Source organism: Cupressus sempervirens, chromosome 4 (genome assembly GCF_028749045.1).
Source record: "Cupressus sempervirens isolate cs-2001-9-10 chromosome 4, ASM2874904v1, whole genome shotgun sequence".
In the NCBI taxonomy this organism is placed as follows: Eukaryota; Viridiplantae; Streptophyta; class Pinopsida; order Cupressales; family Cupressaceae; genus Cupressus; species Cupressus sempervirens.
Window position 1 is genome coordinate 912962408 of NC_143121.1, and position 22278 is coordinate 912984685.

Here is a 22278-nt window from a genome sequence, read left to right on the forward strand (position 1 = left end):
GGCCTACTATTCCTCAACTTTGATTGCAGTTTCTAACCCCACTGGTAATGCTAGATGCTAGTATGCTCAAGTCTTCAGACTCCTAAGCTTTGTGGGTATAGATATTGACCACTTTACTCCCTTTCAGTACTCCCTGGAAGCTCCTTCTCATCTACTCCCCCCACAAGAGAAGAGGAATGAGATTTCCAAGATCGACATCTAGAGGAGGTTCATTCACGTGACTTTGGTTGACCTGCCAGGGGGCCACTGCCCTCGTATAGCATTTTATGTAGAGCACTATATTGAAATTCAAGATGGTGTCATTGTTCGACCTTACTACTCTTCCTGGTGGTGGCCCCACACCTAACGTATCCAGTTAGGCTCTTTCAAAGTTGGCTCTCACTAGCTCCATGTCCAAACAGATCACCAAACTAGCAGAGATAAGCGGATTTGTGAGTGGTGTGACATGGGTGTGGCTGAGACTGACATCCATTTTCTATTCTATTATCTGATCTACTACGAGATTCGTGGGAGGTTTCATTGCTTTTTCAAAGAGTGTAGGTCCCTCTCCTTTAGGTACGATGATGAATGACGCCTTTCACTCTATCTCCAAGAGGCCTTCCTTCTTCGGGATCTCACTCTTCAGAAGCCATCGCCCTCTGGGTTTGTGTTCCTTCACCAACTTATCGCTTCCTTCTTCACTTTGGTTACCTCACCTAGAGGAACCAAGTAGTTTGAGGACATGTCCACTATTACTCATACTAGATCAATGAGGTTGCGCATAGATCATATGCACATACACCATCAACGACAACAATCCCCCTCTCCGGCAATGGGCTCGAACTTCTCCGCACACAAATAGTTATCCTTCGATTCTGGCCTACTTTTTGACAACTACAAACCGTTAATTGTTTTGTGGTCTCGTAGCTTCACTTGTATATTGTTGTTTCTCTTTGTTTGCTTCTTTCTCTGTCTACTTTTTCTCGGACCCCATTTGGTGGTCCTATTGCCTTCTAGCCTTTGTTTGTATCTTCAGTCCCTTAGGCTTGTTTGTGGTCTCTTGTTGGACTTTAATAGTTTATCTTATCTACAATAGTACTCAACAATATCTGGGTATTACATCGAACAAATTCTAAGAGGGAATTCTTTATTCATCCAGAATCGGATCTGCCTATTCAAGCACTTACCATTCAGCATCATTGGAGTTTTTCTATCTATTAAACTGTTTAAATTAGCGTACAAATTACAACTCATTCTTATTTATCCTAATTACGATCTGCTCCCTTGAGCACTTCTCTTATTGACACGAAGAAAGTTGCAAGAACAATTATTCATATCAGATACCACCATCCCAAAGCAATATCATACTCTTTTGTGGCAAATATTTTAGGCAAGAGAATATAGTTGAAAAAAGATCACAGTGGCCATTACATTAAGAATAGACTCATCTACATGATGATCTCATTAAGGCTCCACCTAATTCTCTAAATAAGAGATAATAAGTGACTTTGATGTTAGACATGTGAAATCACATTTTTGGTTATAAATTCACGAGTTTAAATTAGAATCAAGATTGTAATTCATTATAAGAATAAAATATTCAAATAATTGTCCCTTAATTTGAACGAATCTAAACAAGGGATCCCTATATCCCTCAATGATAGTGATTCTGTATTATTCCCTATTGAAATGTACACTCACATTTCATCTATACACTGTCATGATAACTATTCGTTCTTAAAACCTTCTTTGGATCACCAATCGATGTATATGGAGACTTTATTCATATCCTTGACAATGCATACTTGCTGGCATATCTTCATGTTTGGTACCTCTTCATTTGCAAATAATGACTAACTGATCCATACAATGATGATGTCTAGAGTGTAGCAATCTTTTGTAATTTTTGTATGGAGATTTTTTTTATACTTGTACTTAACTGCTTTACTGTGACTAAATTATGAAAGGGTACATTACAATCTGAAACTTGTACTAGATTTTTAATGTTACCAACTTCTCTATAGGGCTGGAATTATGAATGGAAATGCATTCCATTTCGACAATCCTAGCTCATTGGGGACAATAACACATGTTACCAATGAACGTACATGTTATGCTAGGCTGGCGGACCAGTTTTCAAAGGTAATCTATTGGGAAGATTATATAATTTTAGGATAAATGATCCTTACCACCTTACTTTGCAAGTATTGATCATGCTGCGAACCAATGCTTTATTTCAGATATAAGAGAGGTCTGATATATTTTGAGAAAAGCCTGAGCAGATCAGGGACAGAGGATGTAGATAGAAGAAAAACACCAGAGAAAATCCTCACTGAACATCTATGAAGACAAAATGCGTTAAACGAGATCATATGGCATACTATAATCTATTGTAATTCATGGTTGATGCCTAGAACTTGCAATACAACAATTGAATGAATAACACATAGCCTCTCTAGCAGTTTGTTGTTTTCTTGCAGAACTAAACAAGATTAAGATACGCTGCTTTAGTTTCTGGATTCGATTGTGTGAGAATTATTAACATTGATGTTTTGGATCACCATATGTGTTCCATCATCAGGATGCAAGAGAGCAACAGGAGAAGAAAGATCATACTCCGTGGTCCTGCATCAACTTTTATCTTAATGGCATTCAGATTAAGATAAACTAAATGCAATTGATTGCAAGATTGGACAATCCTCAGTTGAACCTTCCAGCTTTGACTGCATTAAGATTCAAATTCTTCCATCTCCAAACATCCAAAATTGCTCATTTAATTAGTACAATGATAATAATATAAAGTTCTAACTGATTTGATTTATGATATTTCACTTTCTTCTATCTGCATCTTTGATCTATTTCCATAGAGTTGCATTTCACTTTCTAATTCCAAACCAAATAGAAATGAATCATCTTCAAGCAAGAATAAAAGAAGCATGAAAATCTACAGACTTACGATCTGTGAAACGATGAATAAATAAGCTGGGATCAACTGGCTTTTGAATGATTGGATGTTGTTCAAGTCTCAACAATTTGCAAAGTTGCAAAAACACAGCGCCTAATACATAGCTGAGACAGTATTAAAACATAAGTTAACCATTAAAATAATAACACAATACAGAGACATCTAACTTATTGTATATTTAAAACATCATTTTCTGTTAAAATTCATGCTTATGCCAATAAAGCATCATCAATGGTGTGAAATCAATTTAGTTGAGGTCAACATACACATTTACTTGTAAGACATCTGAAAAATCGATGAGCAAAAATGGCTTTTCTTCCTGCCTACAAAAAAGGAAACAACTATTGATTAATGAACAAGGTATTTACACAGCATATATCTACAATAAATTATTCAAGAGCTATAGAAAAAATCATGATAAGGTCAAGTATACTGTATCATTAATCACTATCCGTAACACTTGTAGTATTGAAGCTCGAGAATGGTAACACAGGTAACCACTGGATATAATCTTTATTATATATTGTATGGATAAATTTATATTGATGGGTCCTTGTAATCCATTCTCTATATATTGTTGTCACTAACCTGCCACTGATATGAAGACAGTTGCTAAGTTGATAGAAGATACCAACATAAAAAATAAATAAGGGCGACCAACAAGATAATGTGTTATTTAAATTGCTCAAAGAAGGTGAAACTTACTAAGATGAGCATGACCCCCGTATCTATACAACTCCCACTGACTTATGCGTTTTGTTATACAAGATCCACCCAAAACCTGAACTGATCCCACAGTAATCCAAACTACATATCGAGCCTGGTCGACATTTTGCCAAGGTTTTGCAGTAAAGTTCAGACCAATAAAAAGGTGATTATTTAATACCAAACAAAAACACAAGCAGCCTTAAAAAGTTGTAAGGGGCTGCCCTAGTGCATCAACTGATCTCTTTGAACTTCTGATGTATGTTTGTTTTGAAAATTTAAATGTTTGAAAGGAGTGAATAACAATGACCAATCATCAATGGCTCGAACAAAAGTGTGAATAGCAATGCAGTTTTCAATGCAAAGACATACTTATTAAATTGCTACCAAACTGAAGTAATAACAGCAAACTGAAATCTCTGATTTTATGACAGAAAAATGTTAATTGTTTAACATAACATTGTTAACATCCAAAGCTTAACATACCGAATTGCAGAGGTGTCATATCCCCATTCAAATAGAATTTTAATAAAATTAAATAATAAAATATTATTATAAAAATAATACACGTGACAGAGATCTATGGATGTCTTAGATCTTGTTAAGTTTTTGCCCAGAACTAAAGATAAACAGCAATACAAAAGAGTATAAACAATACTCAAAAAGATTTGAGATTATCCTGGGAAAACCCTTCCACTTGAAGTGAAAAATGTTTACCGCATAGGTTAATTAAAAATTGCACACATATAGTGAACACGAACACAAACAGCAGAACTCTTCTTCGTATTATTCGCATATGTTAGAACATTACATTATGCTTGAATAATAAGATCTCATCCTTACAATGCTTCCCGAAGGGGTTATAAATACTTTTCGAAGAACTTTCCCGAAGGTATCTGTCGGCCATATACAACATGTCGCTACATAACAACAACCTTTCCGAAGGGACCCGTCGGCTGATACACAATTTCTCCCGACAACATCATCCCCCCCAAAAAGAAAAGTCGTCTCCTGACGACTACAGAACAAAACTCAAACAACTAATACAACAATATTGATCTGCCACATCACTTTCACATTCATCCCGTTGCATCTATAGCCTTTGCTAACACAATACTGACTCCTCAAGCTGACCTTGATAGCCACCTGTGCTGCTTTCTCTGTTTCCAACTCCTCGGTACCCTGAGCCGAGTGTCGCTGCACTGCCTCCAACTGGATGATCAGCTCCTCCTGAGCTCTCTACGCATCCACCAAGACAGCCTCACGGCCAACACCTACTCTCAGTGCCTCTGGTACACAGACACTCCATGCCTGCAGCAGCTCTAAGTCTTCTCAACTGGTCACCCTTCTGTGTTACCAAATAGCAAGTAGAAGCCGTATGCCAAAACCCCACTCTTCAGAATCTATAATCTTGCAATCCAAATCCGTACACATGATATGCTTGAAAAATCCGTACAATCACCTCGCATTCCCAACTGCAATTTCCGTACGCTGCTTTCCTTAAAAAATCCGTACAAGAAAATGGCTCTAAAATCCGTTTGCTTAATATATTTAAATCCGTACGAAACACAAGCTTATAACAAGCCGTACGGTATCTTCCTCCAAAAATCCGTACAGCAGCCTCTTGAGAAACCGTACACTGCATTATTGTTATAAAATCTGTACATCACATATTAAAATCCGTACATTGCCTTCACTTCAGCTTCTTCCAAAATCCATACACCGTACGGATGCAAACTGATGAAATCTGTACTGCATAAAAATCCGTACACTTGCCAGGGAATCCGTACAGGAAAAGCCATACATTCTAAGACTTTATAATATGCAAAAACAGTACACTTCCTCCAAAACCGTACGGTGAACAGTTAAGAATCCGTAGGGTGCTTTGTTTCCAAAATCCGTACAGTAGCTTTTTCATCGCTCTTTTTTTTTTTTCCATTTCTTTTCTTTCTTTTTTTCATTTTCTTTTTTTTTTTTTCAATAGCAAAGTTAGTTTTCCCTTCGACCGTCAGCATCGTCGGTCTGCAACGACGAAGGGGTCGCCCGAAGGCCATTCTCTGATGCAGAAGTCTTCCGGCCGTGGTATACCTTCAACTTCGAGCCATTCACCGCCTGAGGCACTTCCTGTCCATCCAAAGTCCAATTTTATTGCTCCATTGTCCCCTACTTCCCAGATCTAATACGGCCTGACCCACTTAACTTTGAACTTGCTTGGTTTGATCTCATTCCGGTTGTCATACTTCAACACCCACTGTCCGAGTTGAAACCTGTTACGCCTGTTTTGTGTCATCTCCATATCGCCCAGTTTGTTCCCGAAGCTCACTACCATGGACTCTGTCAGCTGCCCCTTTTGTCCGTCAATAACACATTCACTCTGTACTACTACAACTTTTATTGAACCCTTCCTCTTTGTTCCTTGTGCAAACTGTATCGTGTGTCTTCCTTGCTGCCGGTACCTTTCTGCTATATCTGTGGTTCGATGTAATACTTTCTTCCTGCGCAGTCGTACAATAGAATCTTTCCTTCTTTCGGGTTCGTACTGTATGTTCTTTCCTTCAGCTTCAGTCATACCTGCGTTTCCTTCTTCGGCTTCTCTGTGTTCCTTCGGACATTCATTTCCTCCTTCGGCTTCTCTGTGTTCCTTCGGACATTCATTTCCTCCTTCGGCTTCTCTATGTTCCTTCGGACATTCATTTCCTTCTTCTTTCTTACCTTCGTCGATCCTTAGCATATTACAACTTGAAAAGAGCTCGTAATCCTCTATCTACCAGTGGTAAAGACCATTTACTGAATCCAGATCGTCATCTCCTTCCAATCATAGGACTCCCTCCTGATCGAGTTCCATACTTTGCCTCCTCTCATCGTCTTCTCCTTCCGAATCCGACAATAGAGCTTCTTCTCCAACCATCTGAGTGTGTAGATTGATGACATACTTTCGGCCTTTGCTTTCAAGTGATAAAGTATTTTTCTTCCAATCGTGTTTTGCCTTGGCTTGTATTAGCCACCCTCGGCCTAGAATGGCATCATATCCTCTCCGCTTCAATGGGATCACAACAAAGTCCAACAGGAATGGTTGTGTTCCAATCGTTACTGGTTGCGCTGTGAGTACTCCCAACGGCTTGATTCCATGTTGATCGGCTGTTAACAACTGAAAGGTAGGTGGCCACAATGTTGATTGTCCCAACTTTTTCCAGGTATCCTCAGGCAACACATTGACACTAGACCCTTCGTCCACAATTGTTTCCGTCAATACAGTCCCGAGAATTCCCATTTCGACGACTGTCGAATGGCGTTCGGATGAGAGGGCTAATAGCATCGGATCTTCTGCACTTGCGCCACTTTCCTTCTCCTTTTTGTCTGCTGTACTTACTCCACTTTCCTGCTCTCTTCCATGTTCTCCTGGGAGTTTAGTAGCAGGAACGATGTTTGCGAGTGCCGATTGGAGCTGAGGCATAGTGATTAACAAATCATTTATCTTGACGGGTATCTCGGGTTGCAATATTTGCCGTACAATGTTCTGTTCTGCGCAGTTCCGTACGGATGTACTCGTCATGTCCTTCAGGTGTGTCGTTTCTATCTGCGTTACTTTCTGGATCTCTACCCGTGCTTCCTCTAGTCTCTTCTTTTCCTCCGTCGGATCAGGGTATAACCTTGCCTGCTTCCGAGTGATTGCCAGAACTTCTTCCTCGTTCGTCCCGACAGTAATCAAGTTTACTCCGGACTTTGGGCACTTAGCATCGTCATGATCGCCGGGTCCACACCATCGGCATAGCAACTTCGGTGTGTTTGCCATTATGCACTCTCGGGTGAAGTGACCCCACAAATTGCATGCGCGGCATTGAACTATTGGCCAACCATTGGCATCATATTGAATTCGACTCCTTCCACCATTATTGTTGTTGCTGGTATTGTTATTGTTGTTGTTGTTGTTGCGCCGGTTGTTTCTGTATCCGCCCGATGTGGCAGCTTCCATGCTGGTGTTCCCGTTCCCTCCTGATGGGGATGCCTTCTGTGCGAGGAACACTTGCTGTGGTGTTCTTGATTTCAGGTTGAAAGGACATTCCTTTACCGACTATCCTAGAATCTAGCAAATCTCACAAAATTGCTCTTTCGGGCAAGATCCCTTCGTATGGCCTTCTTTCTTGCACTTCGTGCACCATAGGTCATTGCCCTTAGTCTCCTTGTTCATGTTCTTGAACTCCTTCATCATTCGAATCATGTCCTTCTGGAGGGCACGGACCTTCTTGTTGCTTCCTTCGTCATCGCTGTTGTCTTCTCCTGAGGATGCATCGTCATCTGAATCGGACGAGCTGTTCTTCTTCTTCTTCTTTGTCTTCTGGTCACTTTCAAGGTTCGTTGCCCGATTATACGCTTCAATGTATGTTGATGGTGGCACAATCTTCATCTTCTTTCGCAGCTTCGGGTGAAGGCCTTCCATGAACCATCTTTTCTGGAGCCCATCTTTCGGCTTATTCTCCATTTTACTGATTAAGTCCTTCAACCTCCTGGCGAAGACCCGTACTGTTTCATTCTTCTTTTGTTTGGTATTGAATATCTCTGCTACAATTTCATTATCGTCGCGCAGGAGTTGAAATTCTGCGATGAACTCCTTCTTAATGTTATCCCAACTGTTTAACTTTTGTGGATCAGTATCAATAAACCAATCAATCGCAACACCCCGTAGGGTAGCGGGAAATTGTCGGATCCATTCGTTTGCATCTGTTATGCCATTTGCCCTCCAGATTGTTTCACATGTTTTACAATGTCGAATGAGATCAGTTGCTTCATCACCATCAAATTTAGGCAACTTTTCTTTCGGACCTGCCATTATCACTATATGTTGAGGGTTTTGTTGTGTACCTGCATTGTTTTGCACTCTTGCGTTGTTTTGAGCACCCGCACTGTTCTGAGCTCCTGCGCTGTTTTGAACACCCGCGCTGTTCTGCACACCCGTGCTGTTTCCAACACCCACACTATTCTAGACACCCGAGTTGTTCCGCACACCCGCATTGTTTCGCACACCCGCGTTGTTTTCGACGTCCGCGCTATTTTCGACACCCGCGCTATTTTCGACTTCCGCACTGTTTGGTGAAGAAAAGGGTTCATCAACCGAAGTTGTTCATTCTGGAAGTATATCTCGAACGAAGAGGTCACTCCACGCTCGTGCTCCTTTGGCACTTCGAGTCGTGCGAGTCGATCTCCTTCCGTCAGGATTCTCTTCCTGTGGCGTATGCAGGTTCAGAAACTCCTCCCTCGCTTCTTCCACCAAAACGAGCCGCTGTCAAGTCTCCTTCAACAATCCTTCCGCGCTCTTGTTTCTGTCGGCAATCTTCTAAAATCTCCTTCGACGCTCTGTCTGCTGAGCCAAAATTAAATTTTCCTGCGCAATGCGTATGTCATCCTTTTCCTTCAACTTATTCTTATTCTTGTTCAACTGATTCGGCATTTAATTCATATCCGCCTGCCTGCGTACCAGGTCCATCGGGCAACGGCGCCAAATGTTTACCGCATAGGTTAATTAAGAATTGCACACAAATAGTGAACACGAACACGAACAGCAGAACTCTTCTTCATATTATTCGCATATTTTAGAACATTACATTATGCTTGAATGATAAGATCTCATCCTTACAATGCTTCCCGAAGGGGTTATAAATACTTTCCGAACAACTTTCCCGAAGGTATCCGTCGGCCACATACAACATGTCGCTACATAACAACAACCTTTCCGAAGGGACCTGTCGGCTGATACACAATTTCTACCGACGACAAAAAAACCCAACCAGACCAGCAAAATATCTCTTTTATTGATATAAAAAATGTTCAAGTACAGGGCTTTCACTTGATTGCTTACAATACACTGAGCAATCTTATAAATAGATTTGAAAAATGAGACTCTTCAAATTACATACAAAGGTCTCCTCAAATTCCAAATACAAGACTTCCTATTTTCAAATATTTCCATATGCATGCCTCTTCACATGGCACGACACTTCTCTTTATTTAATATAATTTCAAATATTTTCATAAATGTCTCTTTCAATTGAAGATGACTATAATGGTCATAAGTCATATTTCTATTTCATAAAATCAGAGATAAAGATCTCTATTGCAATTACAATCTTCAACACTCCCTCTTAGCAAGAGAGATTTTTAGAGTGGCATGCTTAAACAGCTGCAGCCAAAGATGTCAATATCACATATATTCTCATAAGCACATGTTATCTCAGCATAACATAATTCACCATAATTACATCATAAGGACAGGAAATTAAAATCATGGAGTCACAAATGTGACTACCACCATGCCTACTCACAAAGGGTGGTCCACCATACCTACTCGCATAGGGTGGAATAAGGGCTTTCCCCTCAGTCTTCTCCCAGAGAAGAATGCATTTCCACTATACCTACTCGCAAAGGATGGTTCACCATGCCTACTCGCAGAGGGTAGAACAAGGGGGTTTACCTCAAACTTCTCCCAAATAAGATTGCATTTCCACCATGCCTACTCGTAAAGGGTGGTCCACCATACCTACTCACAGAGGGTAGAACGAGCATTTTTCACCTCAAACTTCTCCCAAAGAAGAATACATTTCCAGCATGTAAAAATGGTTGAGATTTTCCCTTAATAGAGACTCTCTCTTAGCAGGCACAAATTTGATCACCACAATAAGATAATTGATTCGAGTTTAACCAAACTAGGGAGCTTTAGCATTATGACACCTCCCTCTGTCACGTAACCTCCCTCTAGAACTGAAAAGTCTCCCTCTGTACATGATCTTCCTCTTTAAATGAAGATAAGTATTATCAATAAAAGCAATCAATCTCTCATCACTTCATTGGCGCATCATGCGATGAAGAGAAATTAATAATAATTAATAAAAACAATCTATCATTAAGACATACATATGGAGATCAATGCTCGAGAAAACACTATGTCCAGTGTTGTAACAGAAATGAATATTAGGAAAGCAAATTCATCAATGTTTTCAAATCAACTCTGTAATATGACCTTTGCTCAAATTCAAGATCTTACTTATGGCTATGCAATCTGAAAAACAGATTCAAAGAAGTATAGGAACCACAGGTGCCACTATAGCACTGACTAATAAACCATACCAAGAACAGTCATATTGAGGTATAATCTCTCCAAATCAAAGTAACAAATATTCACATAGTACCCCATGGTGACACTAAGCCAACCAATAAATAGGAAGTGTCAATACAGAGTCTCTACTTTTGAAAAGCTCAGAGTACTACAATCAGAAATGTCTTTAATACCAACATGAAAGATGTCATAAAAGATATGAAGAAATTACAAGAATAAAAGGACTCTAAGATTATCAAAACATAAATTAGACTGTATTATTTGCAAAGCACATCATGCAGACAAAAAAAACAAAACCTCTAGAGAGTTCTATCAAACCTGACGATGCTAGTAGATATCAAATGTGTAGTGTTCCACAAATTCAGTTCTACCTTATGATAGATGAAGAATTGACATAGAAAAAACACATCCTGTAAGCGCAACACATAAACCTGACAGGCAACAACAAACAATCATTATCAAACAATAAAGCTTACAAGAGTTGTAAGAATCACTCTCTCTCTCTTTACTTTCTGATGAAAGCATATATGGACAATACAGATGATCCTGCATCCTAGTCTTCCACCCTACTCATAGTTCCAGTTAGCATCACAAAAATTTGATTTAAATCAAACAAAATCTGTGAGAAGGAATAAAATAAAAAACTACAGTCTTCAAAATTGAAGAAGAAATAAAACTGAAGAATCTACCATCATGCCCAACGCCACAAGAACATAGACGGATGAATTCAAGTTAAATTTTGAACCAGAAAAATGGAACTTAAAATAATCAAGATAAAATGATTACCCTGATCAGCACAAATCGAACTCTAAAACTATTGATATAATGAAGCTCTTCATAACACATATACAAGTCAATCTTGAATGATTCAAATAGAATCAGATATACACAGAATAACTCAAAATGGCTGACTGACCCAGATCATGATACAAATAAGCTTGATAAACACAGATGAATGAATAAAATAGACTGTGAATACTTGCACTAAAAAAATGAACAGAGCAGACAGATTTTATTAGTTGACCATCACACAAAGATAATACTTGATTATTAAGAATATTTTCTGGCTTATAAGACAGAGCATCATGATCATTGACCTCTCCAAAAAGATGATAAAAAAAGACAGACTTTCAAAGCTGAATAATGAAAGACGGTAATGCCGGAAGCTGAATTGATAATGGCTCGGAGATTAGAGAAACTGACCAAAAATAAATAAGTCTTTTAATAGTAATGACTCATTCACCATGATGAGCCAACCACTGGCATGAGACACGAAGGACTTCTGCCAATGGAAGAATATAACACGACACTTGAAAAAATACGGGCATATGATAAAAGAGATCGCATAAAACAAATAACTTCAAGAACCAATGAACCAACTCATCATAAGTAAGAGATAAAAAAAATAGCAGAGATTGCAGAGTGCTCAATGGCTGAGAGAGAGAGCACATATTAAATCACTTATAAATACCAGAGGCTGAAAAAGCAGAGGCAACATGGAACAGAAGAAAAACAGAGCTTGAATACACCCACAGAGCTTGGATCACATACAGAGCCAACAACCACAACCCTAATGACATATGAATGAGAAAGAAGTAAACTCAGCAAGGACGACAAGAGCCACAGAAGCCAGCATAATAAAAAATGAGCCAAAATTAAAAGATACGATCAGGACCAAGATTGAACGGCTAACATAAGAGGTAATTCCCTCATTGCTGATATCAAACTTGGCTCTAATACCATGTTAAGGTTTTGCCCAGAAATAAAGATAAACAGCAATATAGAAGAGCATAAGCAATACACAAAAAGACTCAAGAAATTATCCTGGGAATACCCTTCCAATTGAAGGGGAAAAAAACCCAGACACACCAGCAAAATATCTTTTTAATTGATATAAAAAATGTTCAAGCACAAGGCCTTCACTTGATTGCTTACAATAAACTAAGCAATCTTATAAATAGACTTGAAAATGAGGCTCTTCATATTACATATTAAGGTCTCTTCAAATTCCAAATACAAAACTCTTCCTATTTTCAAATATTAAACACTTCATATTTCCATACGCATGCCCCTTCGCATGGCGCATGACACGTCTCTTTATATAATATAATTTCAAATCTTATCGTAAATGTCTCTTTCAGCTGAAGATGACTATAATGGTCATAACAATCATATTTATGGTCAATGGAATGCAAGAAAAGAGGAGAGAAAGTATAAGGTGATTATCATTATAAGTTATTTTTTATGTTTTAAAATATTTTATTAGTCTTCATTGAGGTATTTTAGGTCATAATTTAAAAGTCAAGTTGTATTATTTTGGAATTGGGCATGTTAATACTTGTTTCAAAATGTCAAGAATTATTAAATATAAAAATAAAAATTATGTCAATTGGAGCGCATGATTTGTGGTACCTAACACTCCTTATAGAAAGTTCACATCAAAGGGGGAACGGGCGTCAAAAGATAAATTTGGGAACTAACAATTTTCTTGGAGGATGGAACCACAAGAGGCTATATGATATCTAGTGACCTCTCATGAGTCACTAGCCACAAAGATTGCAAAATTGCTTTAGAGGAAAAACACTTCTTATCAAAATTACTAAAGCCAACTTCGATTTCCAAATTGTATTGGCAATCGTCTCATATCATTTGTGATCAGTGTGGCATTCATCTATAATGGTAGCTGCATGTGTGACATCGAGGACTCTGTTCTCAAACTTTAATGTTGTGGTTGGATGTGTTTATCCCCAATCACAAAAGTTGTTCATTATGATTGGAAGTGGATGTCCTCTTCCACAACCTTGATCTTGGATACAGGGATTTGTCCCTATCTAAATTTCATGCAAGACCTCGGATAGATGTGTTAGTCCCTATCCTTGGCTCCATAGGCAAAAGTATTTGTCCCTATCCTTGGATGAATGTATAGTGAGTAGAGTGAGACTAATTGAAGTATTGCTTATCAAGAGAAGAAGTGTATGTCGCTACTCAAATCTTATGACAAACTACTAAAATGTGGTCATCAAGTATTGTTGGTCCACTGTCCTCATTTGGAGAATGGTGCAATATGGGTGGTGTTGGAAATATTGCATCATAAGATGCAAATAAATTATAAATTTGTAGAGTTGTTATAGTTTGTTATATATGTTATTGTATTAAAATTTAATGGTACCAATATGTTAGGTTGTTAAAACAACTCAATAAATTTGGGAAAGTTATTGATGTAGTTTCCTACAGAATAGGATATAAGAATCCTATATATATTTAATATGTCTTGAATAAAAAATAAGAATTATGCATTTCCTGTTTATAATTATTACAGCTTACCTTTCTGTGCCCATGTTTCTAATAATATATACAGACAGGCACATATATATTTAATATTTATGTATACATATTAACATACATACATATATGTACGTATATGTATATGTGTATATACATGAAAGTATATAGTATATATATACATATATACATATCTATGAATATAAATATACATATAAATGCATATATGTGAATGCATATGTATATGTATTATGAATACATATATCAGATATATACACACACATACATATTTGCGTGTGTGAAATTGGCCCTCTAGGGAACGTCCCAGAAACGCATCCCTTGTCATCCCCCCATCTTAGTCCCCAAAACACTGTCAAAAATAGAAATAATATTGAGTTTTTGTCATTCTACAAACAACTGGCGAACAATCACGTCATTATGTCCACATGAGTGTATCATTCTTTTATTGTTAGTTTCTCTCAGTTTCAAGCTAACTGAACCTTGTTCATTGATAGGATCAAAATACAAGTTAGATTATGTCAAAGATAATCTTGAAAAATGGAATTCTTTGTCCAATGATCAATGATTCTGAATTGACAGGATATACAGACTCTGATATGCTCAATTCAGTTGACATCTACAGATCAACAGATGTTATATTTTTTATTCTGGATCCGATGTTGTTTCATGATACAATAAGCTTTAACATGCTATAGCTTTATCTTTAACTTGAGCAATTGCAAATAAACATGGTTACAACAAATTTAAGGTAATATGCAGCATCCATAGATTGCACCAACTCCACTTTTACTTGTGTTATAGTTAGTGAAGAAACCAATGGATCATAGTACATACACATAGAAAGCCCATTGAAGTTTACAAGTAATTTCATTCAGTACTTCCTTAGCATTCATGATACTCTCCACATTTGTCAAGTTTTGTGACAAATGTTGAGTCATCAGCATTTGGTCACTAAAATAGAATTTCAGATATAGTGTAAGATTACACATTGTACATGGGCATTTATTATTACTCATGTCAATGGTGTAAGGTAGTTAAGTTTTAAAAAAAAACATTAAAATGAAAACTACAACCACGAAAATTAACTTCTCCATTCAACAATAGATGCAAGCATGCACACATTATCTCAAACTAAAGTTTTCATTCTTCCCAAATGTTATTCAAGACAAATTAAAGGAGTGCAAACTAGCAAACCATTCAGATCATGTTAACATAAATGACTATCTTATCTCATATATCTAGATTCCTAATTGGAAATATTTATCAAGTCCCTTCTATTTGGATTCTACTTCTTTCATGAAAAACACTTCTGCAATTATTCACAACTGTGGGCATCTACCAATTAACATTTTCAAATTATTAATTCAACAATTACATTACTAGTAAACAAGTCCACTCGTGCAATAATGAAATCAGAGGTAAATATTTTCTCAAATTTAAGTGTTAGATGTTATGCAAAGATCTTAATGAGACCAAATGAACCAGATCTTGATGGATACATCCATGGTTATGGGGAGACCCATCTCCCCCCTAAAAGGCGCGTCTTGGAGACAGAGACGCATCTCCGGAGACCTCAAAAAAGGTTGGAGACTTCATTACAAAGTCTCCCCGAAGTCTCCTGATAAACAATAAATGTAAAATATAATATCAAATTATTTTATGTGTTTTAGCCCTCATTTTAATGTTTTTTAATGCAAAAATTAAGACCAATGTTTTTTATCCATTGTTTGTATGGTTTCCAAAAATGGTTAATAACTGTTTGGACAATTCTCAATTTTAACCATATAGGAATCGGTTGACAGTTTCAACCATATTATTATAAGATAGATAAGATAATGATATTAACGTCCACGAAAAACCAACAAGGTTTATGAGACTGAGCATACAAACAGAAGAGCCGGCCAAAGCCAAAGCACCAAACAATGACTGAGAAGAACCAAAAGCTAGAAACAAAACAAGAAAGAAGATAAGGTAAGGACTAAGGGTCCTTCCTTGTCACAAAGAAATTAGTAATAGAGGGGTAATCCCATGAACGATCCATAGTCTTAGAATGCCATGTAGAACCGTTGTAGGACTGTCACTGCCTGGAGAAACTAGTGCAATGTCTAACCGATTTAGAATGAGAAGTACTCGATGGCCTTTTCAAACCCCATGGAGGAGACAAGGGAGAGAAAAAGGCAGTAATGAGCTGGTCTGAAGTACGTTCCTAAGGTATAAAAGACTGCAGGGTAATTTCTCAAAGATGGGTGGCCTCCTGAAGATAAAGTGCAAGATACCGTTGATCAATACAGCTGAAGAACATTGAAAGAGAAGAACAATCTCTGAAAAGGCAATAAAATCTCCCTCTAATCTCATAGTAAAGAGGAAGTCGAAAAATGAAGTGGATCTCAATCTCAACCTCTGCCAAAGTACACAACTGACATATCCAATCAGTCTGATCCATATGGTGATTGATCCAAGCCCTGCGATGGTGAGAACCAACTATGAATGACCCTAAAGAAAACCGTAAGGCATGATTCCAACATCGATAGAGATAAGCAGGGCGAACAATAACACCATCCTGAATCTCAAGAAAATGCTTAGCATAAAAGGCCATCCTAAGTCGCAGACCTCCCAGGGGATTACTCCAGGTAGTGGTTATGTGCTATCTGTAAATATCCAGTCTAACATGCTCGTTCAACTCCTGATGTGAGGGGAGAAGATGAGCAGGAGCAAAGAGGTGGCTTGGGCGTACCAACAACGAGACCTAGTAGAGGTGTCAGATCTCATAATCTCAACAGAAGAACAGTATGCCAGATGAGAGTATCTGTGTCGGTCAACACCTGACTCCATAGAACTATGAAGCTAATGAAGAAACCAAATCAAGTCAAAAATGGCGGCAAGTTTGAGAGGATAAGCTCCAAACTCAGCTAACAAAATGTTGTGAGGGGTGAGTCTGTGACATCTTATGATACGTCGTAACATCAACGTCTAAACCCTCTCTATAAAAGCCCAATCAGAAGCAATAAGAGAAGGCCCCCAAACCACCAAGCCATAGAGAACTGTCGGACAAACCAAGGAGTCCAAAAGGGACATCTTGGACGAAATACCCTGGAAATGATGCTTGAAGCACTGTCTTTCCAGCAAAGCCAAGGAACCCATGCCCTTACTAACTCTGGACTGAATAGCTGGTCTCAAGCTAAAGCGCGGCCCCAAAAACTTCACACCGACATACATATAAGAGGAAGTAATCTCAACCTCCTGACCCTGAAAGAAGAAATGAAGATGAGAGGTCTTTAAACAATTAAAGACCATAACCTGAGTCTTAGACAAATTGACCACAAGCTGCCGTTGATCGCAAAAAGAAGCCAAACCATCAAGGAGTCTCTGCAAGCTCTTGGGAGAAGAGGCCAAGAGAACCACATCATCAGCAAAAAGGAGAATGGAGATCAAAACCTAATGCAAATAGCACCCATCTCCTAGTTGAGAGGAGTTCACAAGGAAATTCTCCAACTCATCAATATACACAAAAACAAACCTTTCATTGCTGAAGAATGAGATCGTAGAATTAAACAGTAATTGCAACTTATCGTAAAGACAGTTGTAACAATTCTAATTGTATAGCCAAAATTTAAACCAGTCTAATACAACCAGTATGTGCAGACTGATGGATTCATTTGGTGCCATTTTGGTAACCAAACTGATGCATTCATTCCTAGCCATTCTGAACACAAAGCTTCACAAATAGGTCTATTGCCACAACAAATACATATCAAACTGATTAAGAGCAAGTTTATGAACAAGATTTCAATCACGATAAAGTATTTTCAGATTCTACAAAATAGAAGACCACTACTTGAAAACAAAAAACCAGCTACAAATCAACTTATGCCTGTCACCCTAAAACTTTATCAATCAAAGAGAATCTGTCACTATAAGCAAAACAGTTAAGTATCAAATGAATGTGTTTCTTCTCCATCGGCAATCCAATCTACACTTTCAGATTAAGATTTCTGCAGACTTTTTGCACCATATCTGATATTCTAATCTATTTTGACAGAAATGCCAGTTGTGCTAACACATACCTCAAGATATTGTATAGATATATGAAGAAATTAGTATTAGGCTTTCCAATCCATATCAAGAACATGCCAAAATTCATTATCGGTATTGAGAACTATCTACACTCTATCAATTAAAAAGAGACTAAGAACATGAAAAGGCAACATTTTGCCTAACCTGAGCAACTCCTACTAAATTAGGCCACCAGCATTTGCCTATTTGCAGTCTTAACATTCACAAGTATGACTATGAGATACAATAATGTTATTATGTAAGTTTTGAAATATTTAACTCTATATTAATGTAGCATTACTATTATTATTTACTTTAGTCTTTTAGTTTTACTGTATTACTATTGTGTATTTTGTATGAGACTCTTTAAACTATTTAAAAGAATTGCCGTCTCCAAGTACCCCCGTCTTCTATTTTTGAAAATTGTCGTACCAGTACCAGTACCAGTAACGGAGACATCCAAGTCTCCCCGTCTCCCGATGACCTTGGATACATCCCATCTGGATGCATAATATATATTTGTGGCATTATATTGTTCTAATCAAGTGAGAGGAGAAAAGACTCTTGTTATCACTAATTTAAGTTTCACACCTGCACACAATGTAAAGACAAGCTGCTGCAACTTGCTTTGTCCGCCGACCTCTAGTGAAATTACGTTCAACAGCAATCTGCAAATGACAACAATTACTTGCATTTGTTATCCAGTAATTCCTACAAAAACAATTAAGGCATCTATATAGTCAAACAATGAATAGAAACATACTATATATAGGCGATGCCCTGCATTGACAATCGCCTCCCTGCCACTAATGCATAAGCTTTCTGCAATAATCTCAATCTCGTCTTTTCCTGACAAAAATAGCCATGTTAAAATTAATGTTTACAATAATAAATCTATATCACATAACCAAGAAAATTAATATTTTGAAAATATTGAATATGCAAATTTTAAACGTAAACATTACTTCTTTACTTAGGCTGATTGAGGACTTCAAAGATGTCAATCGGATCATATATGATAACATAGTTTAATTGATTCAGATGAAAAACTTTAAGTTTGTATAACTAATTAAGTGCTTCATGACATTTTAATTAGATATGAGATAGAGGTAGAATATAACTTGATTATGGGAATTTATTGCTTGTGCTAATGATCTAATAACACCAAATTGGTTAATATCTAAAAAGTATGTTAATCACTGCATTTCTTGAAAACAAGGTGTTAATATAATGACTGCAGCTCCTCGTGCTATTCTCTTTCTCAATTTCAAGGCATATTTAGGAGCTTTCTCAAAGTTAATCATTAATAAGGGTATAAAATCTGATATATTATAAAAAATGCACATCTGAGCATTTATTGCTTATGTTAATGATGTCATAAGAAAGTATTAGTTATGACTCAACTCTAAACAGTAAAATACAACTAAACTACAATCACTTTGTGCATTCTCCACTACACAATAAATAGAAACCACACTCACTGCAATGTGCACTGTTGATGAGGGTGTTTTCCCCATCAACACAGAATAAAATATACAAAGAATAATCCATCCTCTTTGTTAAAAGGAAGTCTCAAATGCTAATAATCACGTTCAAGTGAGATGACACGAATGTTTTGTTTGTTAGGTCTCGACTTTAACTTGGATAGACTCAATTGATGATGTAATATGTTGGTAAACAAAAGGGGACTTATACAAATGTTTTCAAAGAGCAAATGTAACTCTCTCAATCTATGTGTGGCTTCTCCGCTTTCCTTATGGTAAGACTTCAGATTTTCTGAAAGTCAAATAATGACGACTTCAGATTCTCTAGCTCTCCAACCTGTTGATGTGTGTTTTGTGACACTTGCCAGCACTGAATAAAGCGCCAAGTATTATATTCCCTCTTAAACAAAAAAAAAACTCAAATTCTAAACACAGAGATCAACTAAGGAAACCCCAAAGTTTACAGCGGGAACACGAGACTCGTGATGGATGTAGACTCAGTCAAATGATATGATTTGCTAGTTATGCATAAAGAGACTTACACAATTATTCCTGGATTTTATCAACTGTCTTTCCTTTAAAGCAGCTAGAACTAGAATACTGAACTAATTCAAATATCAAATAAAAGATAAAAATGATAGGGATTAAGAGAAATATAATTAAAAACTAAGGAAAATGATGATAATTGATAGTGCCTAGATAAATGAATTCCTTAAACCAAGCTTTACTTCGCAATGAGGAAACATCTACAAAAGATTTGAAGCAATCTCCAAAGATAACGAAGGATTTTCATGTTGTAAATGTTTATCCAAATACCAATTACTTGTCATTTCAAATGAAGATCCACAATAGAACAAATGATAAATTGGGTTCAAACTAACCATGTGCTACAATTTTGCAACCAAAAAACTACAAATTGTATTAACCAAGAAATTAATCAAATATCTCAAGATTTCTCCATTAAAATGAGTTGACTTCAACTAGAAATTTTGAGAAGTAGAAATCATGCAAAATGTTGAAACAACACATAAAGATCATGTTGGAATTTAGGGAGAGGTAAGGTGCTGAGAGGGGGGGTGAATCAGTACCTCCTAAAACTTTTAACCTTTAACAATTTCTTGCCCTCCTTATAACTGATTAACATTTTCATGCATATCCATAATCTCATAAACTGAAATGAATGTAAACATAACTAATCTACTTCATCATAAGCAAATTAACACTTCATCAAATCAACACAATTGACACAATGATTTGGTATCACAGAAACTCATGGTTAGAGGGAAAACTGCAGAGAGGATGGCATCCACAAATCCTTCCCTACTGTAGCATAAAGGTTGCCTGTTAGGGCATACAATAATGTCACTTCTAGTGACTTACTCTGTTAGGAATAATACAAACAGACCTACTAAAGTCTAACTTTTACAAGAATTTCGAAATGCTCTTCAAGTGTGCACTCTGTTAGGAGATTTACAACAAAAAATTGTCAAGTTCACTCAGTTAAGAGATTTCGCTGCTACAGTGGTAGGAAAATAACAGTAGTGACCTTATTGAAATGCAACTTAATTTGCTTAAACAGATTTCCTTTATGCACATCAACAAGATACCACCTTCTGTGATTGATATCACCAATTCCTCCTTTGTTGCTGCTCAGTAACCCTGATTTGCAGTAGATTCTTCACTTTGCCATTCCATAACCACGTCTCATAACCCTCTCAACATCTCAAGAACAACTCTTGATTCGTTCTTGATGTGTCCTCATATAGAAATATTTTGCCTCCGCAATGTATAACCTAATTAGGGTTTTAGAGACTTTTGGAGGTCGCACCTGATCAAGAACTACGATTCAAATTCATCCTTATCCTCATGCTTATTATCCTTTTATTTCATTGGATTGTATTTTGCATTGGGATCATCAATAATCAAATCTCCCTTACCAATAAATCACTTCGACACTTCTCCTCGATCTTGGTAACATGATATCCTGCTCGGTAGAATCGAGTTGCATTGATTTCAATGAATTCACATTTATGTCCTTCCTTTTTAGCTTGGTAACACCTCTCATGCTTGCTCGGTTATGATGTTGTCCTTCTATAATAACATTGCCCGTTTAACATACTTGGCTCGCTTGGCTAAACCTTTACTCAGTCAATATGTATCTACTTGGTAACTATATTGTTCGGTAACAATTGTACTAGGTAGTTATTTTGTTTAGTATTCATACTTCACTCGGTACCTTCCTGTACTCAATAACTATGCTCTGGCTTGGTAACTACATTCACCAACCAATCTCTCCAACATTCACTGACCATACTTTTTGCACTAATGACAACACTTGAATGCTTGTAGGAGTAATGGATCCACCATATCTTTGATGAAAGTTCTATATTAATTTCAACATAGTCTTTCCAACAACTTTTGATCTTTTATTGCTAATGCTACTCTATTTTCTCTATTCTCTACTCTCCAATAATAAAAGCCTTCTATAGACTTGAGTTAAAAAAATAAAAGGTTCAAAATGACTCTAAATCAATGGCCAAAATAATTCAAAGAAACCCTTCAGTGAGGTAGCTATAACTACCTCCTTCATATGTTTAAAACCATTTAATGAGAAAATAAGAAAATTGGTTGCAATATTGAATTTTGTGCCCTTCACATGTCTAGTTGTTGATGAGTTATCT

At 37.1% G+C, this 22278-nt stretch overlaps 1 protein-coding gene across 1 annotated transcript in view; it reads right to left on the reverse strand.

Annotated features, from left to right (window-relative positions):
• The window catches only part of LOC149564370 (Cyclin/Brf1-like TBP-binding protein), a 272701-nt gene that overhangs the window by 206149 nt on the left and 44274 nt on the right, over nucleotides 1-22278 (reverse strand). Inside the window, exons 5-8 of the mRNA XM_089827430.1 lie at nucleotides 18877-18962; nucleotides 18705-18781; nucleotides 3211-3267; nucleotides 2936-3048 (exon numbers count right to left, since the gene is read on the reverse strand). Coding sequence (XP_089683556.1) covers nucleotides 2936-3048; nucleotides 3211-3267; nucleotides 18705-18781; nucleotides 18877-18962 — 333 coding nt within the window. The remainder of the gene's footprint in view (nucleotides 1-2935; nucleotides 3049-3210; nucleotides 3268-18704; nucleotides 18782-18876; nucleotides 18963-22278) is intronic.